At 31.7% G+C, this 26,749-nt stretch overlaps 4 protein-coding genes and 1 long non-coding RNA gene across 8 annotated transcripts; 3 read left to right on the top strand and 2 right to left on the bottom strand.

Moving 5' to 3' along the window:
- Positions 1 to 7: 7 nt before the first annotated feature.
- LOC124955207 (enkurin) lies at positions 8 to 3,293 on the top strand. The gene is made up of 4 exons (XM_047509327.1): positions 8 to 390; positions 602 to 1,013; positions 1,097 to 1,246; positions 1,321 to 3,293. Exons 1-4 carry the CDS (start codon positions 302 to 304, stop codon positions 1,504 to 1,506), a joined length of 837 nt encoding a protein of 278 aa, XP_047365283.1. The 5' UTR covers positions 8 to 301; the 3' UTR covers positions 1,507 to 3,293.
- LOC124955181 lies at positions 1,518 to 4,562 on the bottom strand. 2 transcript variants are annotated; one of them, XM_047509247.1, is made up of 3 exons: positions 4,159 to 4,562; positions 2,999 to 3,932; positions 1,518 to 2,895 (listed from the first exon to the last, which is right to left on the bottom strand). In XM_047509247.1, exons 1-3 carry the CDS (start codon positions 4,279 to 4,281, stop codon positions 1,730 to 1,732), a joined length of 2,223 nt encoding a protein of 740 aa, XP_047365203.1. In that variant the 5' UTR covers positions 4,282 to 4,562; the 3' UTR covers positions 1,518 to 1,729. The 2 variants fall into 2 exon arrangements, with proteins under 2 accessions (XP_047365203.1, XP_047365212.1); XM_047509256.1 differs by having other exon boundaries at positions 4,173 to 4,562.
- LOC124955214 lies at positions 3,559 to 15,705 on the top strand. Its single transcript, XR_007102799.1, has 3 exons — positions 3,559 to 3,938; positions 13,266 to 15,469; positions 15,563 to 15,705. It is a non-coding gene; the product is annotated as an uncharacterized LOC124955214 (long non-coding RNA).
- On the top strand, positions 4,706 to 12,735 carry LOC124955190 (UNC93-like protein MFSD11). The gene is made up of 2 exons (XM_047509270.1): positions 4,706 to 4,983; positions 10,518 to 12,735. Exons 1-2 carry the CDS (start codon positions 4,891 to 4,893, stop codon positions 11,808 to 11,810), a joined length of 1,386 nt encoding a protein of 461 aa, XP_047365226.1. The 5' UTR covers positions 4,706 to 4,890; the 3' UTR covers positions 11,811 to 12,735.
- Positions 7,658 to 26,736, bottom strand: LOC124955170 (dynein axonemal heavy chain 3-like). Of its 3 annotated transcripts, XM_047509209.1 has the most exons (13): positions 25,835 to 26,736; positions 25,505 to 25,734; positions 25,115 to 25,384; positions 24,674 to 25,036; positions 24,394 to 24,604; positions 24,093 to 24,320; positions 20,205 to 24,029; positions 19,826 to 20,131; positions 14,712 to 19,754; positions 14,494 to 14,651; positions 13,645 to 14,413; positions 9,683 to 13,572; positions 7,658 to 9,189 (listed from the first exon to the last, which is right to left on the bottom strand). In XM_047509209.1, exons 1-12 carry the CDS (start codon positions 26,375 to 26,377, stop codon positions 13,276 to 13,278), a joined length of 12,243 nt encoding a protein of 4,080 aa, XP_047365165.1. In that variant the 5' UTR covers positions 26,378 to 26,736; the 3' UTR covers positions 7,658 to 9,189; positions 9,683 to 13,275. The 3 variants fall into 3 exon arrangements, with proteins under 3 accessions (XP_047365165.1, XP_047365154.1, XP_047365143.1); XM_047509198.1 differs by lacking the exons at positions 24,674 to 25,036; positions 25,115 to 25,384; positions 25,505 to 25,734; positions 25,835 to 26,736 and having other exon boundaries at positions 24,093 to 24,292; positions 24,358 to 24,655; XM_047509187.1 differs by lacking the exons at positions 24,394 to 24,604; positions 24,674 to 25,036; positions 25,115 to 25,384; positions 25,505 to 25,734; positions 25,835 to 26,736 and having other exon boundaries at positions 9,700 to 13,572; positions 24,093 to 24,372.
- Positions 26,737 to 26,749: the final 13 nt, after the last annotated feature.

The raw sequence follows: 26,749 nt of genomic DNA, 5'->3' as shown, positions 1-26,749 counted from the left end.
TGAATGTTATATTTGTTTTATAAGGACATTGAATTAAAACAAAAAGTTTTCTGGTGAGTAATAATTGTAAACACTTTTTTTCAGAATTCAAACAAAGCGCGGCAATATGTTCGAATTTAAGAATTAACCATATGTAACCAAGCAACTAAATAGTTTGTATAATAAGTGAATTTTTCTACTCGTTTACTGTTATCTCAAGTTTGATTTTTGATATCAGACGTGAAGTACTTTATATAAATATAATTTTCTTAATATTTTTCGAAAATTTCTATATAACATTAAATTATATTTTGCCTCTTTTATGAGAATGGTATCAGTAGAATCAGAAGAAAATGAAGTAATTACAAACCTTATTCTTGACCCTCCAATAGAGTATGCGAAACGAAAGAGGTAACATTAAAAATATTATGCAAATAGAGAATTAAAAAATATTTCTTTTTTTTTTACGTTTCATATTATTATCTTGCATATAAAGCATGTTTTTCTTAGAACTTCCCCACATTTACATTTCACTATTTATGTTTCTGTAACTGTTTAAAATATGTCATATAATATTAATATAACAGTTTTAGAATAATTATTCTTTTTTTTTTTTTTGAAGATATGTTTCTAAATATAAGGAATGTATAAAAGCAGAAATTAAGAAAGAAAAATATGCACATCGTACATTTGGTCCACCAAAAGTACTGTTACAACTACCATCTCAATATTTGAAAAAAAGAAGCCGGAAAGAATATCACAAAACAGGTATAGAACATGTACATATTCGTAATCCAGAATATCAACAAAAGTTACCATCATGGGTCCCAATAAAAATGAAAATTAAAGAAAAATGTGGAGAATTGCCTATAGATCCTGTAAAATTAGGGCATATCAATTTTAAAAAACAGAATATTATTGATGTTAAAAAATTTCATCCCCATAAACTTAAAGAACGATATGTAGATACACGGAATGGAGATTCTCATGATCTAAAATCTAGTGGATTATATCCTATTTATATACATAAAAAGGTATCTTGTTTGTATAAGCATGCAATTTATAAATAATTAAACATTTTCTTCTTTTCTTATTATTAAAATTTGTTCATTTTTAGGGCTTTGGAAAACTTCCAAAAATTATGAAGAAGATAAAATATGAAGTAATGAATAAGGAATTAAAAGAAGATAAATCAAAAAATGATAAACATATTGATGAACTTAATTACCACTGCATCTCTGAAGAAGAAAGAAAAGAACTTTTAGATGTATGAATATATCAGGATTATTGACATTGAAAATATTTCTAAATATGTTAATAATTTTATTTTCATTTTAATAGGGACTGAAAAAAAGGTGGGATGAAATAATGAAAGAATTTCAGTGTTTACCATTTATAATTGATACTCCACCAAAGGTACAGAGAAAGGCAAAACTAGAACATGAATTACAGCAACTTGAGAAAGATATTGCAACTCTTGAAAGACATTCTTACATATGTGTTAGTAATGATAATGAAAATGAATGAAAAAGAAAGAGTACATTTGTAAGTATTCAAAAATAAGACCACGAAAGGCTACATCATTGATCATATTTTTAACTATATGAAAAATATTTATTACATACATTTATTAAAATTTATTAATAAGTGAACCCATGACAGATAATGATCAGAAGAGATTAAATAAAATAAACAAATATTGATAAATATAAGTTTTCTTTATTTTATTAATATTATTATATAATAATGTTCAGAACTCTCTCCAAGTTTCAGTGATACTACAAGACTCATCTTTATCATAATTAACAACCACTGAATAAGATTGTGCCTCAGTTTGATGTTCTTCTGTATAAGAAAAATTTTCAGATATTTCAGAATCTTGATTTTGTGTTAATTCTACTAAGGACACTTGTGGTTTTGATAAATTTCTTGTATATAATTCTGAATTTTGTATATCTAATACACGGCTGTCATATAAAACAGGTATATTACAAAACAGACATCGTACTTCTTCATATTCTTCGTCTAAGCAGAGGTGATAAAGTTGCCCACATATTGGGCAAGATCGATATTGGACTGTAGTAATTTGAAGAAGGGTTAAAGCACATCTGGGTAACTTATGTCCTAATGGACATTTTGTAGTATTCCAAGATAAATCATTAATAATTTGTCCACATAGATTACATGATTCCACTTTTAATTTGAAATGAGACGTTTTATTTAATGCTTGACGCACGTATTGTGTTGTACTTGTTTCTTCTTCTGTATCTTCACCAGCAAGATATATTTCTAAGTACATTCTTAATAGACTTGCAGACAATTCTTGATCTTTTGATAAATGTTTTTTATTTGTTAAACGATTGAGATATGCACATGCACAATGTACAAAAATTAGTGGTTGAGCTTCTGCTATTTCACCTATATTTTCAATTCTTTGAATCATTTTTTTTTTTGTTAATACTTCAGTTATAAGTGATAGCCACATTGATATCCTTAATTCGTATAATTTAAGTGATTCTAAATTTTGTGACATCTTAGGTAATACAATCATTGGATCTGAAACTTTTGCAGCTTTGAGTCTAATTAATTCGAAACAATCCCAAGGAAAGTTAGAATTTATATCTTTATAATTTTTTATTATATTAATTGGATCCCATTCTTCTCCATCTAAGGATAATATGTATAATACGCTTGGTTCTCTTGTAATTAAATGATCGTATGTACTATTAGGACTGGTTATACAAACTAGCATAGTACGATTAGGAGAACAGGCAAGACCTAAATATTGAACACGTGTCTGAGGTAACTTATGTTTGATTGAAATGCTTTTTAAGTTATTTTCTTGTGTATCAAAAGCATACATCATACCATTTTGTGTTGTAATTAAAATACATTCAGATGCAATAACAGAGATTCCTAAAAGTAAATTTGAAATTCTTTAAATTACTTAACAAATTAAAATTTTTATTTAAATTTAAAACATTTAATTATACATGCATATATATATATGTATATATACCTGAAATAGTAAATCCTTCTATTTGTAAATAATGTGTATACATTAATTTTCCCATTATAGTCAACCCAAATAATAAAAGAAAGAAACCTTTACAAGCAATAAATTGTATTCTATTTTCATTCTGTGAAACCATAAGTAAAGAATTGACTGAGACACGATCTGGATATGTATAGTATTTTTCTATCGATGTATTCTCAAAACATTTATTATTATTGCTATACAGGATACCTTGTATCTGACCATTACAACATCCAATAATAATTAAGTATGTATTGGGTTTTATAGTACACCACAATAACACATTAATTTTTGTGTTCATATTTAATTTTATTCTAGATATTATAATTGGTTTCATATTTTTACTGGAATCGGATACTTTATGTATTTTCCAAATCACTATGTCTGAACTACGAAAAGCAGTTACAAAGTATGCATAGTAAGTGTCTTCTAATTTAAATAATTCACTCCATGTCATTGCACAAGCTTGCAATTGTCTAAGATTTTCTTGTATCTTTGTAAAACGTGATTCTTCATTTTTACAACTATCAAAATTAGATTTAATATTATCTTCAACAGTTTGTAACCATATAGATGAAATATCACATATAGAAAACCAATTTCTTAATACTTGATGTAAAAGTTCAACAGCACCAACAGAAGTTATAATTGCAAGCATGCACTTACTGGGATGGATTAAATTTTCTGGTGACCAAGATACACGGACTATTTTTGGTAATATATTGGTTGCATCATCGATCTTAGGTACTAAAGCAGCTTCCATTAAGAGTGCATATACTTCTCTGCGTTTTATATTCCATGTCAACGAAGTTATTTCATTTATAAATGCATATGCGGGCAAAATATCAGAAGCATATATAAAAGATCGTGAAAATTTAATATTTGGCTGAGGATTCATCGGAGAAGGTATTAATTCCTAAAAGTATGTATTAAATCAATGAAATTTCAACATATATTTTTCTTTAATATAATATAATATATAATTATAATTATATATATATATATAATTATTTAATATAATGTAATATAATGTATATACAAACATTTTCAGTAATATTGTAGATTAAAATAATACATTCAAAATAAGACACACACAAATATATATATTATATTATTAAATATTTGTAATTGTATTTACTTACAAATACATGAATACCTTTTTCTGTAATAACACAAATACTATTATTTGACGTCCATTGTACTGCAAATAACGTTGTAACCAATGGAGAAAACGTTATATTATAAACTTCTTCTAGCGATATCATATTTAAAAAGTTATAATTTTTTTAATTAAATAAATATATATTACTATTTATTTAATTCAACAAATAATTCTAATGCAACAGTACGCTAGTTAAGACATTCAAGAAATGAATTTTGACTGAATTACATTCAGCAATTTATATGAAAAATACATGTATATTTTTCAGAGACAAAATGTATTTTTTAATCAGGTTATGACATTGTAAAAAATAGTGCTCAAACTGTATCTCGCAAATCAAATCAGTTTCGAAATATCGTTTAACAAACAGTATCGATATCGTGTAGTCGATAGTCACAATGATGGAAGAAACGACTTAACGATGACTTCATATCTTCATCCTTATATATATATATATACATATATATATATATATATATATATATATATATATATATATACACATATATATATAGTGACAAGCAAATGCAACATGCTGCGCTGTAAATCGTCACAAGTTTCTCATTTCATTGATGTTGTGACCATCTGTCTATTGGACGATCTTCTTTTTGGTGTAATTTAATTGTTTCGGACAGGAGTAAAACGTGAACGTTAAAAATATTTGTAGTAATTAACGTTATCGATACAATAAAGATATTTTAACTTAATAACTATGGCAATCGACAAAAGTTTTATAAATGTTGTGGTCTTAAGTTTTGGTTTCATGATGGTGTTTGCGGCCTTTCAAACCATGAGTAATATCGAGGTGAGTTTATCACGTGACCGTTATATTTGCGATGTTCGATTTTCTATTGTGTGCTAATACGTTGTTCTTACGATAATATATAGGCATTCATTGAAAAAATGTTTCTTATGTTTAATTAGAACTATTTCACCGTATTAACTTTATCAATTTTAATATTTGATACTTTACCTTTTCCGTTCATTTTATATTACTTTCAAAAACGCAATATTTTTAATAAAGTAGTCCTGCTCGATATTGAAATGATTGTGAAATATTAAAGCTGTAACGAACAATTCATTTTTATGAGGCTAAAATATCGAACCACCTGTTGAACATTGCAGAATGAAGTAATAATTATTACGTGTTTCATGGTGTACCTTATCATTGTCGTAGATAAATGTACTCAACTTATTGAAAAAAGTTTTACTTTGATAACAAAAAAACATAAAAGAAAATGCGTTTTCAAAAAGCTTTAAATCGTTTTTTATTAAATAACGAAGTCGTATACTTTACATAAGAATTACGCTCATATATTCGTATTTATTACATAAATGTATGTATGTATATAAATTTACTTGTTATGTAAAATGCTAAGTTAATGTGAACAGTCACGTGCAAATTTTTGAAGATTTCCACTTTGGCGAAGAGCTTGTTATAATTTTCTTTCAAGATTATTGTATTTTACAATCGAAGGTTAATTATCGGCTCTTCAAAATTTATTATTTTATTTGAGAGCGTATTAGAAATGTAATTTTTTTAATGTTATCTTTCACGAATTACAAAAAATAATTGATATCGTTTGAGTTATCTAATGATCAAGGCAATAATAGATTTGATTCTGAGTATCTCGAGAAATGAATTTAGAACACTTTGAAATGCTTTTTGAATGATCTCTTCACAAACATTTTAAATAAAGAGAGTAATCGTATTCGTTAAACCAAATAAATCAAAGAACCAATCGAATAGGTTCCGACAGACTATTGAACGCCATAAGATTTAATTAATAATAAAAATATAATGGAGGTCGTAAATTTTTATGGATTTTGTAGTGACCAGAGGTTGTTGTCATAGTTCAATAAATTCGTTGTATTAAAAGTCAAGATCGCTTTCACTTTGGATGAATAATTATAGTGAAATGTTTTATAAGTATGTTATAATAGTGATGCGAAATAAAAAATGTTGACGAACATTTTTACAATTATGCTTTCACACTTTGTATTTAAGTCACACACACACACACACACACACATACATACACACACACAAAGAGAGAGAGAGAGAGAGAGAGAGAGAGAGAGAGACGTGCGCGCGTTAACAAGAATACCAAACGGTGAAAGGCAACTAAATAATATACGTATACATAGAATGTTAACATATTGCGTACGGGTCACGAGATATCTTATTTTCATATTTTTTCGACTGAATCGATGACTTAAGCAACCAGAGATAAATGTTTTTGTTACGTTACCAGGGTAATGAAGACTTGCGCATTCTTATGACAAATGATTAGCGAAAAAACTGAATGTTGACATTCCGAAAATGCAAAAATAATCAGTCAGTATAGCCAGTATATACCTATATTTTCAAAATTAATAAGTAGGAGCAGGTTTGAACAGGTTATAAGATATTTATATTTTAACGATAACATGAAAATGAATGAAAATAGTGATAGACTCTAAATAGAACCTGTTTACAATTATCTGATAGAAAAATTTTAAACCGTTTATACTCCTCATCAGAACCTGTCGCTAGATGAAACCATGATCCCTTGACGTGGAAATTAAAATTTAAGTTATATTTAAGAAAAATTTATGTAAATATAATACCAAATGCAAATTAAAAATGTGCACATACGCATCCTATTGCTTGCCAAGCATGCTTCTGGAGCGTTCAAAAATGTGCGGATCTTGGGAGCGCCATACTTAATGTGTTAAATTCAAGAAATATTTTTAAACATTTGTTTTAGTATATATTGTACATCCAGAGGTGAATTGAGCAAAACCGTCGATTATTTCTTGATTAGATAGCAGCTACATCGTTCAAATATCACTATTTGTTGAAATTCCAGATTTCATTATATTCTAATATTCTGAATACGTAATAAGCGAAAATTAAGTTAGTTTCTCTCACTTCTTAATTTATCGGATTCTTGGTGGTTTATGATCGAACGATTTTATTTCATTCTTAATTTCTATTTTTTTAATAAAAAATGAGGCCAATATACATTAAAAATATCATCAATGCAACTAAAATCGAAGTACGTTATTAGAATGTTATTAATGAAACAATATCAAAACACAATACATATCAGTACAAAAATAATCTAAACAATTATTTTATCATTGAAATATTTTTGTACTTATTTATTGATACTCAGATATCGTTAAAATTAGATTAATTCTATAATATTATTGAAGAGAAAAATCTTCATTAATTTTCTATTTCGCTATCGGTCATTATTGATTGTTCGTTGCGATGTACCAAATCGTGAATCTACTATTGAAAAGATGGCTGTTTCAAGTGATGTCACAGTCTCTAAAATAATTTACAATTTAACGAAAAACGATGTGAATTATAAATTAGTTCATTATGAAATAGGTAAAAGTGATATAACAATTACACTTTTCAAGCGAGATTAGAAAAATTTTAGTATGTAATACTAAAAAAGAATCATATTTTACTATGATGTACTTAAATATAAATAATATGTAAAAGTTAAGTATAAATAATGTAAAATTCATTATTTCTTAAAAAACTATTTTTCTTTGTGTAACATAGCAGTTTATTATCTAAAGTAAAACTTAGTTGTACAATTTAGTAGTGGAGAGTATCATTTATCTAATCAAATATTGAATAAGAATTATTAAACAAGTTATCAAGAAAATAATTGACGAAGTGCGATTTAAAAAAAAATTATGATAAATCGAGAATGCTTTAGATATCAAGTATCACTTCAATATGTTCTGTGAGAACTTAGCAAATGTATCAGTTTTTTGAATTTTATATGAAACAATTTATGTCTCATGCATGTACAACCTTCCAACGTTAATATCTCTGTATTATCTCTATTGAAATAGGGACGAAGTTAGATATAAACTACACTTGTTTTCATAAATGTGAAAATTGTACATAAAATTATAGCAGCATATTGATCTTATTGTTAGTACTGTGATTGTGTCTCATGAATTTTATTAAAATATTATATAATTAATGTATAAACATTCATAGTTTTTAATAATTATGTTTTCTTTAAAAGAAAATATATTCGTTCAATCAAAATTAATTTATTACATTTCGTGTATCGTTGTTTGAATAATTCACAACCATTCAATCGATATACAATCAGATATATGTTCGTTTACAAATACGTGTTTTTTTATAGATTAGTGAATGAAAAGTTTATTAATTTATTTATTTTTGCGACATAATCGTATATTTTAAGATAGATGTCATCTAGTTGTCATGATTATTTTTTTAAATTAATTTTTTGTTATACTGGTAATTAAAAATATTATTTTCAGGTTTTCGAAAATATTTTTTACAAAAATAGCTATTGTTTTTGCATTCCTTTTTTTAAATTAGTAATATTGTTATTAATCGAGTATTCTTCTAAATTGGTACTATTTTGCCGTCTTTTTTTTTTTTTTTTTCTTTTTGTCAGATCTTAGGCCCCCTGAGCCCGGTACTCAGGGGAGTGTCGGATTCAATCCACCTGAACATACTCTCAGGTTCGGTCGCCTACCGACTAAAAAACCTCCCGATGCTTAATACTAGAGAGTGAGGAGGTGGGCGGTATTGCGCATAAACGTAGTACATATTCGCCCAGTACCCCTCCTCGGTGAATCAGGTCGGTATTCGCCTTGCTCTCATTCACTCATCCACACTTATACCACAACTATTTACAATTACACCGCACTTGAAAGGGGCCCACGAGCCCCCGGAGACGCAATTACTCCCTACATATATACATATATACATACATATACATATATATACATACATATTGGCCTGATCATTACCCTATGGTGCGCTGACCAGGCCCATTCACATCTGTATACACATGAATACACTCAACCTAATATTTTGCCAAGTTTTACACAAGTCTTACATGTATACATGCGTATATCTATAGATAGTGATATGTACATAGGGATTTACATGCACACGTTCGAACGTGATAGGCTACTTCCTTCGTTCGTGCTGTGGCTATGCCTTTTTGTAGTTAAACTGGAAAGTAGAGAAAATATCGATGGCTAACGACGGCCAATAATGGCGAACACGGCACAAATGATGTATAAACTCTTACACATAAAACAATGGTAACAAATTCAGATCCGATGCGTAACCAGAACATGAAACGCCAGGGTTATATACAAATGGGCCTTTAATCATCATAGATTCTTTATAAATCATTTATTTTCATTTATGTTACTGTACGAAATACAATAAAATAGAAAGTAAATATAGCAAAATGAGATGAGTGTGGATATCATATCATTAATATGACACCCTATATGATTCAATATAGTATAAAATCGATCGGTTTATCCCGATGAGCAATATTAATATATCTATACAATCAAGATTGCCTGATAATCGACGAAATTTAGATATCTTTAAAAATGTTATTACTGAATAATATCTTTATATTGCAAAATTATATAAAAGTAAGGTTATGGAATTAAATCTATAAATAAAAGAGTATAAATTAATATGTCACCTGTTACAGACATTAACCTTTAGAGCTCTGAATACTCCCGGCCGAAACGGTCCGTAGGGACGAAGCGCGGCTATCGCTGACCATTGCTGAGCCGTAATACTTTTTCGCCACATTGAAGTGACTGTTCAAGGCGCAAACAGTAATAAATTATAGTAATTCGTTTACAGAAGATTAAATAATTAAAGACTTCTTTTTGAGCATTAAAATTATTTATTATAAACATTAAAATTTTTAAACATTAAATTTTATAATCAACTAATAAACTTAATTTGATATTTACAACAGAAATTAATAATTTAATTGTGTGTGAAAAATTTCAAAACAATTATCAATACATAGACCGACATCGCATTTTTTGCATTCGTATCGCTCCTTCTCTTACTCTTTACGCAAACAACACACTTTCTTCTTGTTTTTTTTTTAATTTTACACAAAAATGACTGCATATTGATTGAAAAAATCGACAAACGCATATATGCGCCCTTAGTCTTGGCCGATGATTTCAAGAAAACACATATATGCGGCCTTAGACTACACGGATGACTTTCGCCAAACGCATATATGCGTCCATAGAGCTCTAAGGGTTAAAAAAAAACTATTCGTGATATTTTCACTACTGGCATTAATATTTCAAAAATTAGTATAAATCGAAGACGGTCCTGTTGAGAAATTTGAATCTTTGTCATTAAAGGCTTTTAAAACGTAGAGGATAATTAGACACTATTAAAATATAAATATATATATATATATATATATACATATATATTATATGTATATATATTATATTATCGCCAAAATATATGCACTGATTAAAGTCTATTTGTTTTGTTTACAGAATACCGTTCTAACAAGTATACACAATGAAGATACTAATTTCAACGCTAATGCATATACTAGTCTGGCGATTCTGTACGCTGTGTTCGCAACTTGCAATTGGCTAGCACCATCGTACATTTTATTGACCGGCCCAAGAATCGCCATAGTCACTGGTTGCTGCTGTTACGTTCTTTTTATAGCGTCCTTTCTATGGCCGCATCCGGCCTTTCTCTACACTGCGTCAGCGATTCTCGGAGTTGGTGCAGCTTTTATATGGACTGGACATGGTCAATATCTTACCGAAAACAGCGATAATGAAACAATGTCAAGAAACGCTGGGATCTTTTGGGCGATATTTCAATCATCTCTTTTCATCGGCAATCTTTTCGTTTATTTCATGTTTAATAGTGAACATATTGAAAAATCAGTACGACGGACCGTCTTCATTGTACTCATTGGCTTAGCACTTTTTGGCACAATAATTTTAGCAGTATTGAGGAAACCATCTCAGAGATTAGCTCTGGGAGAAGCCGAAGGAGTATCCAGCGCTGATAAGGAACTTCATATACCCGAGCCAGCGAAAGAGAAACCTCTTTTAGCCGCTTGGTACGCTTTGAGAGACGCATTTTCTCTTTTCCTTACACCAAAGATGCTTTTTCTATCTTTTACATTCATTTATACAGGTCTTCAGCTCACTTTCTTTTCCGCTGTATATGCTTCTAGTATAGGTTTCACCAAAGCAATGGGTGAATCGCGCAAGAGATTAATCGGTTTATCAGGTATATTTGTAGGGATTGGTGAAGTCGTTGGAGGTACCTTATTCGGTATTTTTGCATCCAAAGTATCCGAAGCTTGCGGTGGTTCACCTGTTGTTATTATTGGTTGCTTCACTCATCTCTTCGCTTTCATTAGTATATATTTGAATTTACCAAATTCAGCATCTTTCATAGATACAGATGAAAAGAGTTTCATTGAGCCCTCTTCTGTCCTCGCTATGGCGGGAAGTCTCGCCTTGGGTTTTGGCGACGCTTGCTTCAATACTCAGGTTTATTCCTTACTAGGAATTCTTTTTGCAGTAGAGAGTGCATCAGCGTTTGCGCTCTTCAAATTCTGTCAATCGGTAGCCGCGGCAGTTAGCTTTGCCTATAGTAGTAAAACTGGTCTACATGTTCAATTATTAATACTAGTCATTTCGATTATTATTGGAACAACAACGTTCGTTTCAGTTGAACGAAAAATGCGAAATTCTCAAAGCCAAAATCAACCGGACATCGATCCAGCACTTGTCGAAGGACAAAGTATAGCAGATTGAAATAATTCTGTTTTGTAAAAAGATTTGATAAATTCTAAGAGAGTTATGGCAAGGTGTAATTCAACAATCGGTGTATCATATTCAAATTTAACAATCGAATTCTTTATTACGATATACATGTGATCATTGTTTGAACACACAAATCTTGAAATTAATTAGAACTTCGACAATAATCTATTTGTTATAGTATTGAATCAACAATAGATGTATCGATGAAGTTATTATATTCGTAAGTAGTGCTGAGTTTTCTCTTTCTTATTTTGTCAGTTGATTTTTATACTATTATAAGTATTAAAACTTAAAATAAGTGAAAGATAACGCATAACACACATGTGTTATGCGTTACATGGCGCACACATATGCATACATATATGTATTACGTATACATTATGTGTAGTTTATGATTCGTAAATTTGAATTTTCTAAAATCGTATAATTTATACAAATATTTGAAAGATATTATAAATTCGAACGATTAGATGTTATTAAATATTATTAAAATAATTATATCGATTGTTATTAATAGAAAATGATAAATGTTCTAGATGTAAGTTTTTAATCTGATTAAGTAATGTAATTTTCTACAAAGAAAAGACTGTAACAGAGTGATCGTCATTTATATATATATATATATATATATATATATATGGTTAACTTCCATAGAACGTTCAGACCAATGTTCTACAAAGAGAATCGAAAGGAATTATATAAATTTGATTTTCTTTGTAGAAAAACATTTATGCATTCGGTTATGTACCTGACGATGAGAAAGACTTCTATGATATCTTTATCAAGCATTTATAAGATAACGATAGAATTACAGTCTGTCCAAAGAGTCGATTCAGCAAAGATAAACGAATGTACGTAATTGGGACAAGGCATATCCACAACTTTCAGATACTGGTAACACTTTCGGAACAGAAAATCAAAGCAAGTCTTAAATATGACCTATGTAATTTCGTTTCCGAGTTCAATGATTCATCATTGTTTATTAGCCAATAGCTGGAATCTTTTGTATCTATCACGTGATTAATATGCGAATGTTTTATTTACCTTTACTGACTTGATTTGTTGGGTAGACTATAGATTTAAGGTATTATATTTACATGATCAATGAAGCACTTCTAACTTCGTTGTTATTACAGTTGACTTTTAAAAGGATAAGCAGTTATGTATAGATTTTCTCATTCTATGTACATATATATATATAGAATGATATTATATATATATATATATTTCGTATGAAAACATTAATATATTTGAAATGAGATAAAATATGGCGATTTGTTGCAGATAAATATATATATTTATAATAAAATCTAAAGTGACTAGCTTTTTTGTCATTACATTTTGTTTATATCATTTTGCATGGAAAACAATATTTATATAGGATAATTGTTGTAGCCAGTACAATTAAAACTTTGGTCTTATTTAAAATAAAACTAATTATTTCAGGAAAAATACTTTAATCATCTAGCTGACAAAGACTGGCGACACCTCTGTTTATCCAATGTGATTCATCGATTAATGTTGGAAGAAGAATGAACATAACAAAGTTAGAAGAATGTCCTGTAGTTGCTAAAATACCACGTCGCGCACTCGTCTTATAAATGGGACAAAAGTAAACTGATGAAAACTGGAGTTCGGATTTCAATTTCGGTTTCAACCAAATTATAGGCAAAGGATCGAACATAATTTTTGGTTTTGATTCATCGAGCGAAGCTGTTTCTCTGTTCCATCTTGAACCTTCCAGGAAAAGACCCTAAAAACCAAAAGATCAATGCCAAAAGAGAAGGATAAAAAAAATTTCTTGATGAGAAAAAATATATTATACCCTTATGTAAACTCCAAGAGGTGGTGAACTATCAATCGTCGTTTCGAATTTAGTAACTTCAAAATCAAACTCTATCAGGTCAATAGGTATCTTATACTTGCGAGCATAATTCTGTAAAACGCCAGTAAGAAAGGACTGAGTAAAAAAGAAACCGGAGATCCAAAATACAACTGGTGCGTCATTATCGATCCAATCTTGTAAAAATTCTATTCTTGCTAATAGATCGTTTATGTAACTTCCTAATGGTTTCAAAGAAGAATACGATTTTCTATTCCATGCAGAAGGTACTTTACCGATACTCATACTGATAAATATTTCCTCCAGTTCGGATGACATTACTACTTGACCTTTTATGGCTTTCTGTATATTCGCTAACGTACTCTTTATAACGTTTGTTAACTGATTAAATTTAATAAGTTCCTGACGTAAAACAGTGTTCATACTATTTATATAGAGCACAGGATATTTTTCCGTAACGTATACCATATTGAATTGAGATGGCACTTTCGATAATATATCGGCAGCAAGATTATATACCGTTTCATCCAAATCTCGTTCAACGCCTACTCCACTTATTTGTGGTTGTGTCAAGAGAACATCCGAAAGTAATTGCATCGATTCTTGATTATCTTTTGAAATATCTGCATTATCATGCAAGCCATATACTTCAGGCGTCTGATTAATAGGTAAATTTCGTATATATTCGATACAGCCTTCGTAATCGGTGTCTTCAGGTAAATGATAAATTCCACTTGGAGAGAAGGAATATCTATAATAAAATAAGTTCGTAAAAGCAAATAATCGATATTAAATAAAAAAATAATATTCGATACATAGAAACGTATTTACTTCCTATTTGTAACGACTTCTGGATTATAGAAATTTTTTAATAACGAATTAAGTAAACGTCTGTCCTTATCATCAGTTACTCGTCCTCCGTAATTGCACTCTCCTGTTAGATATAGAAGCGCTTCGAATGGTATATTGTCATAATCGTTTAGAAACAGCTGAAAAAGATCGAAATTAAAATTTTATGTTTGCGTAATTACGTTTAGAGAATATTTTACCTGCAGTTGTAAAATGCTAATGCGTAAATCAGACTCGTTAAATTCGTAAGGAATGTTCCATCCTAGCGGTCCAAAGTTTCGTCTTTCTTGAACTACAGCATGAAAGAAACATAAAGAAAATAAAAGACTTCTCCATTCAAAAATTTTGGAAGAACTATGAAAGAATTTCATGTCAGAGATAGGATCATTCAAATAACTGCGCAGTAAATTATTCTTCAAGCCCTTTGGAGGTTCGTTTGTCATTTTAACGCCGTTCTGTAAGATAGAAACGGGAAATTCATCGGACGGATAACTGGTAAGCCAGAGCCGAAATTTAAGGTGCGTGTTTTCTGGTACAATAATTTCGTCACAAATTCTATCCAATTCCTTCATCCAGGAAATAGCAAGATGGCAATTCTGCAAAATGACCCATTTACCGCTTTTGATACTTTCTTCGATCATATTGGTTGCTATTGGACCTTGACCTTGACCTAATGAAATGGTCATGAGGTCTTGTTTCGACAAGCCATTATCTTCCGCGAATTTAATTAGACCTGCCATTGGATCGGAACCCGGAGAAAGTATGAATATCAAAGGAGTGACGTTACTAGAATCATTGTAAGATCCTTGAAGATCAAACGGCGGGGGCTCAACGAACGATTGATCCATATTTTCTATTATAAATATTTGGACTGCTGCCACGATCTTGTCAGGTCTGATACATCGAATAATAATAAGTTTTTCAAGATTCCATCCTTCTAATTGTTCAAATGGTGCTGGTAAAGTTTGCTTTTGCGGATTCGAGGAGTCATAGCACTCTTTCCACATTGAAATATTTTGTTCTAACGATATCCTTAATTTTTTCATACCAGATAAAGTGGAGGCTTGCACTACTTCCGACCAGCATTTATCAGAAAGCCAAGATGGTACTGGATTCGGATAAGGATTGTCCAGCGCAACTCCGCCTGTTAGCAGAAATGCCCATAAATCCTCGTTTAATTTTTCTTCGGCACGCATAAGACCAACGCACAGGATTAGCGAAAACATCAATTTATGTTTTTCAAAGAGGGAACGACATATGTTTCTGTAAATACTTGCGGTGAAATGAGAGTTAAGATATTTTATTCGTATATTTAAACTATTGGATTGTTCACTGTTGGTTATTGACATGATATAAAGATGAATAAACCATGACAATGAATACTGATACATGGGATCGACGTTACCTAATTCAGAAATACAAAAGAAAAGAACCGAGCCATGCTTAGAGACTGGTTTATAACCATCACGAGCTTGATCGATTTCGACTGCTGTTTTAGCCGCTACATCTTGTTTAGTTTCGATATCTTCTGACAAAACTTTTGAAGTGGAAAGTATTTTTATAGCTGTTTCATCCTCCAATATATTTCCTTCCGACATCGATAAGACCTCCAATATTTTATCTTCTATCTCTTTTAATATGCGTCGATTATTTGCACCTTCAACGATTAATTGATTTTTTTTTTCTTCGAGAACCGGTAATTCCTGTGCGACAACTATTCCTAAAAGCTGATCCTGCAGACCTTGAGGTGTAATCATAAAATTTAACAGTGTTACTTTTACAACTACATCTGGTAGGTAATGAGGATTCCTAAGACGAGTCGTGATATAGAAGCGGAAATTCGAATTATATTCGAGTACATTTTCGCCAAATTTTATGTATAATACACCTCTTTGTTTATATATGTTCTTAAGCAACACAGGTTCCAATATTGCATCTATATCTTCGAGAATATTTTCCAGCAAGACTGGTGTACCAAATTGCAATGCAGTTTCTACGACTTTCACGTAGTTAGGATCGGTGAGTTTTATAACAGTCAATTTGTTTTCTTTTTCCATGTTCTTCACCCATTTATTCGCTTGATTTTGTGGATCTATCATAAGTGGCCATCGATCGGCATTCTTTACAATTATACCATTTTCAATAGAAAAATTGTCCGCAGGTAAACCATAGATCGTCCATGATCTGATCTTCACTGGTTCACCAAGGATGTCTATCAAGCTGAAATGCTTTCCACATGGAATATTTTCTCTTGTGCACGATGCATGCCATTGAGCTATAAGATCATTTCTATATTCTACGGTAAAGGCACCTAAATAAGCAACAACACCGGAAGACAACAATACATCTCCAATAACGCTTTGAAGGTTGGTACCAAGAGCAACGGCTGTTTCGCTCCACCTACTTTTTTCTCCGCTTAGACCACCTAATAATTTTTCAGCTCTATCTAACTTCTGAGTACAATAATCAATCTGATCCTCAAGCTTCTTTTTCTCTCTCATACATTCCGCAAATTCATCATTCAGAGATTGCAATTTTTGCGTTACTTCCTGGAGAAGAGCTCTTTTCGCATTTAACATTTCCATTTGAGCAGCTAATTCGGCCTCGGCTTCGGCCAACATTGCTCTTTTTGGTGCAACGACTTTGATAACGCGGTCATAAACTTCCATAGCACGCACCCATTTACAAAGACCTTCGCAAGCAGTAGATACCTTCTTAATCGCTTCAGGCTGAAAACTTCTGTCATTAATAAATTTTTCACGAATTATTTTCATATACGCAGATGGAATATTATCCTTATCAAAATTCTTTAAACTGTCGAGGAATTTCATATCACTGAGCATTCTAATGGAGGCTAGCCAATAATCTTCAACAGTTTTACCGGTTTTTGGATCCTGTACTCTGTCAGGCTTTACACCTTTTAATACACAAACAGCCTCCATAACTAATTTAACACCTGCTGGTGGACTCTTCATGGATTTTACGATAGTAATATCTGCTGGTTTTAAGGTATTCAATGCTGAAAGAGCTGCCTCTAATGCAGGCGTTGCTTCGGCTAAATCACTCTCGCAGTCATCTTTAATAGCTTGAGCGGCTGCAGCAGCTTCATTAGCCAATGCTTCATCTGCAGCCACTATCTCTTTTCTAGCTTCTACATTAATAGTATCTTGCTCGATTCTTATCATCAGTTTATCACTCAACTGTGACTGTGCTACTAATTTTGGTTGTAATGTTCTCAATTCTTCTTGCATGACAGCGACTTGACCTGCTGCAAAATCCAACTTTTCTAATCCAGTAATGTATCGATTTTGTTGCTTTGTAATTTGATTGATTTTTTCTCCGTAAAGTCTGTACAGAGATGCGATAAGTTGTAGAAAACTTGTGGGCGTTACGTAATATCTTCTATGATGATTCTTATAATAATCCTCGCTCGCTACGAAAACACTTGTGTGAAATTCTTTACAAATGTGAACACATTTTTCTCGTAATTCTGAGCCGATATTCAGATTTTGTAATGACGTTCTAGCTACTTTTTCTAGGGCATCCTCTGGCCATAAAGTGTACCAATCTATGGTACAACAATTTATGAGAGAAGGAAACATCCTAATTCGATTTCTAAAGGCATCGCCGATCGGTGACATAGTGAGAACTATGTGAAGATTTTTCTTAATTCTTTCGATGAAAAGATTGTAAAGCATCATCGGCGTCGTCTCAATTTTCCTACCACCCATCCCTCTCGCTACACTCATCATTTTTTCCAAAATCTCAGCCATCTCTTCAGTACCATATAAATTCGGTACATCGCCAGTATTAAGAAGTATATTTATGTCTTCGACGAAAGTTTCATCTTTTATTTGATTGTCTCCAAAGAGAAAAACCGTAGGCTTTCCATCGCATCCAATACGTAACAAAAGTTGCTTTAAATCTTCTCGCCATTCAGTATTTCCGTAAGTTCTAGACATTTCTACTTGATACAATATATATTCGCACATACTAGTCGCTAATTTCGTACATGAATTTCGACCTGAACCACCAATTCCAACGAGCAATGCATGGCCATTGTCTTGCAATAGCACGCGAGAAATACGAGAAATATGTTCGATGGCAAATCTAAAAAAAATAAGCGACATTGGTGTCCTCGATGTCATATTGTACTCTTTTAAATAATACTCCATTTTCTCCTGTAAATCCTCCAAGTTCGTTACTTCGTCGTAAATCTTAGGATCAGTATCGGGTTCCATATAATTTCCGAAGAACAAGTCATGAATGTGAGCGCTCTTTATTGCCTTTTCATCCTCTTTTAAGAAACTGGAAAGAACTTTTTCCAATGGTTGACGCAAGTGTTCATAACATGTATGCTTTACCATGGTGAAAAGCATTTCACGATCATCATCATCAATAAGCCTGTCGTGAAAAACTCTATATACTTCGTGTATCCATAATCTGATGAGTTTATCGGGATCTTTCAATTTTTCTCCTGGTACCAATAATATACCCTCGACCACACGACTAAAATCACGCAAATTAAAGGTATAATGACTTTTAGCTGGCGTAGGTAAAAATCTTTCAATAGCTGTAAGAAATATGTCCATGGTAGCGTTAACAATCATCTTTCCCAATCGAGAAACTTCCGGTATGAAGCCTTTTGCGAAATGCCACTCGAAAATCGAAGTAAAAATCTTACTCAATGTTGCCTCTTCGAAGAATTCTATGCCAATTATATGCATGTGACGAGTCAGTCGGTGAGTTACAACGTTGGAACCACCTCCCGGTGGTAGCATAGCTGCGATTAATAAAATATCTACTAGATATAATATACTCAATTCTTTCACATCGAACCAATAACCATGATCTATAAACTGACGTAAGAGTTCGATAGGTAGTTGTGCTCCGTATGTTTCCTTCAGTGGCATACTCAAATTGTCTACAAAAAGCACACACTTCTTACCCATCGCTGGCCCATAAACTCCTTTTCTTCTTCGATCTAGCTTTGAGATTACAATCTCTTGAGTTTGCGAAGCACTGGTACGTGCACTAAAGTTTATTATATTTTCGATATATTGCTCTCGTGGTAATTCTTTTAAATAATTGAGAATTATAGCTGATTTGCCGGTACCGGTTGGCCCCACAAATAGTATCGGAATATTCTTGTATAAAAAATTCTTGATAAAGAAATATTGCATAGAAACTTGAGTTGTTTGAATAATGAGATTGCTTGCTTTAGCATGTGCTGGTAAAGGTGCCTACGAATTAGAAATATTTTTTATATATTTTTCTTATAAATGCGTAAGGTGAAAAACAGATATTTTCATACTTGCGCTATAGTATCCATCCATGATATCCAACATCCATTGTTTCTTTTATCGTACACCCAGTCATAAACAGTATCTCTATCAGGAAATAGTTGTTGTTTCGTCAGCTTGAATGCTTTTGGTCGTGGATATTTATCTATATTACCAAGCAACAGTTTCCGAAAATAGACGTCAAATATTTTCCTGCTATCGCCGGTTAATGTTGAACAAATACCCCAAATTATACAGAATAAAAGCACACATTGTAACCAAACTGTACTAACTTGAATCTCTTCTTCTAGCATTGTAGTCAAAAGCCTTGTCAATGACTAATAACCGTAATGCTTTAATTATATATTTTATATTACTTTAACTACCAATAATTTAACTATATATAATTACCAAAAACATATGAAGTTCCGACGTATCGATGAATGTCATGCAGTTATATTTGATAAACGTTAAGACTGGTTCAATTAACCATTCAATGATTTCCACTATAAGTTCGAATTGCTCTACAAGTAATTTCTCTTTGAGATATTTCTTGTAAGATTCAAAGAAGGATATCCAGCCTAGCTGAGAAGGTTCCATATAAATCATTCCACATCTGCTAACAGTGGCTGGTGATGCATGTTCTAAATCGGCTGGCTCGAATATTATATTCATTTTTTTAGACATTTGAATAATTTCACCGGACATTAAACAGAGCTTTTTATTGTCATCCAGAACAGTATTCATACTTTCAATCCATACCGCATCCACTGGTCCATCAAAGACAATCCATTTTCGTTCAACCGACATAGATAGTGCAAACTCACGAAAAGTATTTGCCAATACACCATCGCTCCATTCATGAGATATCGGATCAAAGCTGCCATACAGTTGATTGAGTGAAATAGCTTTTGGATTGATAATCCTATAGATTGTTCTAAATTCTTTCATAGTGGCTCTTCTTATTCCAGCGAGATTACCCAATGATTCTGCTAATGTTTGATATGCTTGAGTTTTTCCTCCTAATGCACTGCCAACGATCATCAATCCATGACGTACTAATATTATTTCGTAAATTTGTATGATTTTTTCTATGTACCAAGAAGTAGGTTGAAGATTTCTCTTCTTTAGATTAATTTGGAGAAGGTCTATAAGTTCTCCACGATCAGGTTGAGACAAGACAACTCCTGGAAATAGATCACTATATATTCCCTCAAACAAAGGTACATCTTGAGCTAAAAACTTTGGAAGATTCACATCCACGATTGCTCGCAAAACTATAACTGACTCGTCTCGTGTTGGATGTTTCAGTTTCAAATTGCCAGCAGCAATAAGAACAGTTTTTACTGCTCGCATACCGTAATCATAATGATTTTGTGAGCTTAATTGTTCCGAACACAACTTGTATGTATGAACTATTTTTTCAGCAAGATTCTTAGCATTTGTGAAACCATAAGAATAAAGAGTAATCTCTCCTATCATAATGTAATCTGGTACCATCATAGCAACGGTTCGAAAGAGTACCTTCAAATTATCTGGAAGTTCTTGACGTCCAGCGTAACCAGGATTCATTGTAATCATAATGTAACAACTAGGATTTAACTTTATTTCTGTACCTTCGAATATGAATTTTTCCATTTCCATACTTATCGCCATCTGTATAGATAGAATCTGTTGAGCAATAACAGAAAGAACCTCAAGTTCTATGCGATTAAATTCATCGAAGCATGCCCAAGCACCGGATTGTGCTATGCCCTTAAAGAACTTCCCCATTGCTTTGTAATCGAGACCATCGGAACAATTAAAGACTACACATTGCTTAGCTACCGCTTTCGCCAAATCTTTTGCACTTTCAGTTTTTCCAGTACCCGCTGGACCTTCGGGTGATCCACCTAAGTTTAGTTTCAGTGCACCCATAAGCGTTCTGTAGCAACGATCTGTTAAAGGTGTTATTACTAAACGTGGTGTGTTTCCAAGATACTCAAAAGCATACTGAAGTTCAGTCGTGATCATCGCAACCGTAATGCTGTTGTCGATCCAATAATAACGCAATTGTGATATCCACTTAAAATCCATTACATCTCTAACATTTTCTTCAATGAGCAAGTTCACCACGTCTCTTGCATGTACATCGATCACGATAAGAACATTTAAAGTTACACGAGCACCTGGATCCAGCTTGCCTCGAACAAGAGCCACAGTTTTTTCTATTTGATAGCCACACTTTTTCAAATAATCTGTCGTTGATTCATCTTCGAATGATTCACATACTTCATTGGTCCAATGAATTTGATTGCAGCAAATAATTATTTGACCAGGCCAAGACAGTATCCATTCTTCGCGCACGGTTTCGAAATATGAAATTAGACTCTGCTCGGCAATATCGCGAAGAGATGCGATCATGAGTTCCTCTACTTGACACAACCATCTTTCAACCATGCCTTTTGCATCGGCAGGATAAATCTTTCCACTAAACGGTACGTATTCTTCCTCACTCGATAACATTCCGATTATATCTTCTTCTTTAGTGAAACGTAACTTATTTATACCTTCGAAACACTTTTTTAAATGTGGCTGTACTCTTTGCGGATCCTTCGTCTCTGAAAGAATCTCCAATAACTCATCGTTAGATAAGAAGAAAAATCTTGGAAAGAACAAACGTTTCTTTTCTAGGTAGTCATTTAAGCCTTTCTGTATCTCTTCCAATAAAGTATTGCAGAGCATAAATTCTTGCAACATATTTGGCTTGGTAGTAGCATCTATAACCCTTGTATTGTTCGTCACATATGTCATAATATTACGCCAAATCTTGTCAATTCGTCTAAAGTTCTTAGCCTCTGTAGGCATTTGACGCATTATATCTTCGCTACTAAATATTGGTTCAAGGTACATCCAAGTAGCTTGACATGTCAACCACTGATCAATAATATCCTGCATCATGATTAATTTTTCTTCCCAAGCTTGCATATCTCTTTCAAAAGCCTTCACAAAAACTGAACCTCTCATTGTCTGAGCTGTCAATATATGATCGTCTAATAGCATTTGAATATCATCTATTGCCGTCAGTATGTTTACACCAGTATCCCGATATAATGTTAATTCAAAATAAATTTCGGCCCATTCACTTTTCATCTTTTGCAAGTTTTTCAACAGTGCGTGTTCTTTAGTAGCAGCAGATGAAATTTCTTCAAGTTTTTCTATGTGAATAGATAGACCGTATTCAATCATGTCGAAAAGACAACTAGTATCTGAGATCTCTATAGGTACTTTAACAATTTCACTAATTTGTTCCCAATGTCGAGCTTCTAAACCAGGAGTACAAATCGTTTGAAGAACTGGAATAAACTGTTGGAATTTTTCGACTTTAGCACGTACCATTTCAGCGACGCGTCTTGCACCAGGAATATCACTGAGCACGCGAGACAATTTGTAGAGCGTTCTCCAGATCTCGTCAACCTCCTCGCGAATCTCATCGGCGTCAAGCCCAACGAATGATCCGTAAAACCATTTTTCGTAATTCTTGTAGAAATTCAATGCAATGTGCCATAATTTATTGAAGACATCCATAATAGATGACATCGCAGGTATCGTCATATATGGACTTAATTCTATCTCGAGAAGAGTCTCCTCTTCGTTAATCTCTTCTGCTTCTTTTCTTATATCCGCCATATCCTTCGATAATTGCTCAACCTCCTCAGTTGCCCGTTCCATTTCTTCCATAGTCAATACAGGCGGATCCTTTCTTTTGAATCGTTCGATCGCTATTTGCATAGTATTTATTTTCTTCTCAAAATTATCTCGTCTTGTTCGCAGTACACTTTCAAGAAATTCTTTTCTCATGTTCAATCTAGTCGTTGCTAAATCCATTATGTTTTCCATTTCTTTGGGCCACGTAATCGTACGCGAATTCAATTGAATGTCTTCATCCGTCAATGGTTGATAATTAAAAAGAAACAAAGTCAATTCCGTAGAACGTGCCAATCGAGTCTTCAAATTAAACATTGTAGTATCTCGACTTTCACAAAGATAATTATAAAGCTCCACTACTTCCTGCGTCGTTTCTGGCATTTTTGAAATATTCTCTGCTATTTCATCAAAAATAGAGCACAATTCACGATTGTTCAGTCTTAATTCATCCGCGAAAAAATCACAAATTTTTGTACGAAGTTCATGAAGTATTTGTCGCATGATATCGTTTACAATGGTGCAATCAATTTCAATCATATTCAGAGGTATCTAAATCGAAAAATATAACTGTTTAAATAATATTTTTAAGATGCTGTTTTATTATTAATATACCTTGTATCGAAACATAGATATTTCTTTGCTTAAATTATCGTAGGACACGATCTTTTGCTCGAACTCTCTCAAAACTGGAAATGGTTGAATATTAAAGAAATCATCTAAATTCTTCTTTGCTCTTCCATCTATGATGTATAATAAATCATCATAACACTTAAGATATTCCCGTGGGCCAGGAATGTGTGCGCTGATCGTATCTAATGTATCGGTAATTAACATCAATACCTGCATATATGAATGTAAATATACATATTGCACTTACATGCATATTCTATTATTTTCATAGAATTAACATCACCTCGTCTTCATATCGTGATATTGAGAACAGAAAACCCTTTTGATCCAATTCAGGAAATAAAATCACCTCGATTTTGGGTAAGACCATAGCAACGTTAAGAATTTTATTGAAACATCTAGAAATGATAGTATGTATATCCAAAATACTTGGTTTACAACACACACTCATTGTTCCAACTTCCACTTCTACGTTCACTGTTATGAAAGGGGGTCTAAAATGAAATTATATTGCGTTACATATTTGCTAAATTAAAAATTGACGAACAAATTATCATGCTTACTTAATAAACATCATATCTTCATAATCGCCTTCATAATAATTTCCCGTTCTATACTGCATAAAAAAATTTCTCAAATGTTGTATAGTTTTCAATACCATGATTCTTAACTGTCTTGACAACAAAGAATTAACAGCTCGAAAATATTTTTCGATTAAACTCGTTGATGCGTGTAGCTCCTTTTCAAAAAGTCCCGACCAAGCATATTTTTTCTTAAAAAAAATATCAGCTACGTCAGCTAACCATTTTTTTGTTAATATATTAACAGCATTGTTGCACAATTCGTTTATTTTTGATTCAATTTCCGTGGCTGCCACAGGGAATGTTCCCAAGTCTTGAATTTGTAAAATCATGATGTTATAATATCTGAGAAAAATAATTATATACTTATAATCATAATAACTATGTAATAATATTTGCATATTTTTTACTTAAAAAACTAACTTAGAAAACCATAAGTCGCGAATATCTTTCAATATCTCGTTCGTTATAAAAAGATTATGTTCCATAAAATGCTCAGCTAGAATTTTATATTGATGCCATGGTACTGGAGCACGGATAACTAAAACAGGATATTCTATAGGCATTGTCTCTATAAGCAAACGTTTTCTTTCATCGGCATCCAAAAGAATATAATTGACTATGGAATAACAGAGACTCTTTTTATAATCATCAATTATTTCTCCTTCTAATTTTTTAATTATTCCGTTAAAACTGAAAAAAAATTTGTTAAAGTTTTTGTTAAACGAAAAAATTTTTATAAAAAATTCGTTAAATGAAGAATAAATTGCATTCATTATTAATTACAAAATGTGATAGATGATAAGGACTTACTCCTCACATTTGCGTAATCTACCAATGATAAATTTTTTCGCATTCTCAATATTATCATAATTATATGGTTCTAAATGATGATCGGCAATGCATTCATTTCTTAAGTACAAAAGCCTTTCAATATCTTCGTCTCGTATCTTTCGATTTTGCTCTTCCTCAACCCGAATCATCAATTCTTCTAATTGATCTTCGATTGACCTTGGCATTTCTACTTCATTATTTCGCAAAATCTGTAATATCTTTTGTTACTTCATGCGATTGTAAATGTTAATTATCATTATAGATTATATTAAATAGTATAATCAAACAATTTCTTAATATCGTACATACTTCTTTCCCTGGAATGTTTTTCTTCAATTTATTTTTTTGTTCCTTCAATAATTCTTTATTCTCAATATTTTGATTAGCCTCTTTTTCAGCTTTTCTACGTGACCATGAACCATCTGCCAAATCTTTCAAATTAATAATATTTTTCGAAAGAATATTTCGTTCTTGTTTGAACTTCCTTGTTATTTTTCGTCGTCTTTCTTCTTTATACAATTCAATATATTCGCGTGGTGGCATCCTTAACTTGTTTTTGACTCCAAATGGTAAACAATCTAATGGCTTTTTCTTTTTTGTTAAAGTATTTACACGATATTGTGCTGAAGTTGGAGTATATATACTTCCTATTCCTTCACTTGGTTTCGTATAAGTAGACCAATATTTATATGGTACTGCCTTTGTCCATAATTGATCTTTTAATAGTTTTGGATATTTAGCATATTCTAATACCTTGGTTATTTCTGTTGCCGAATTTACACAATCTTCTACTACCGGTATCCATGATATAGTTGGAAATGTATTATTACAAACAAATCTTTTATCCGTCATTTTTTATCTTTTGATTAAAAAAAAATAATAATAAGCATTTTTAGGCTGTCATAAAGTTATGTACGTTAGCCTTCTTTACATAGAAAAGTGACTTACGTTAACTTTCCATTAATCACGTGCTAATTATGACAAAAGAAAGATACAGTTTTATAAAAAAATATTATAAATCTATATTAATGAATAATTAAATATTTGTGTCAAATTTGTAATTATTACACCTCACAATATGATAATCCTTGAACTTCGACGTATCGAACACTCATACTTACGATGTAACTATGGTAACAATATTATATTATCGTTATAAATAAAAATGCATATATATGTCATGTATTTGTAGTAATACGAAAAATTAAAAAATATTGCTTTGCA

The sequence above is a fragment of the Vespa velutina genome, chromosome 1, assembly GCF_912470025.1.
Source record: "Vespa velutina chromosome 1, iVesVel2.1, whole genome shotgun sequence".
Classification (NCBI taxonomy): domain Eukaryota; kingdom Metazoa; phylum Arthropoda; class Insecta; order Hymenoptera; family Vespidae; genus Vespa; species Vespa velutina.
Note: the sequence above shows the minus strand (reverse complement) of the source record. Positions and strands in the feature narration are given on the sequence as shown.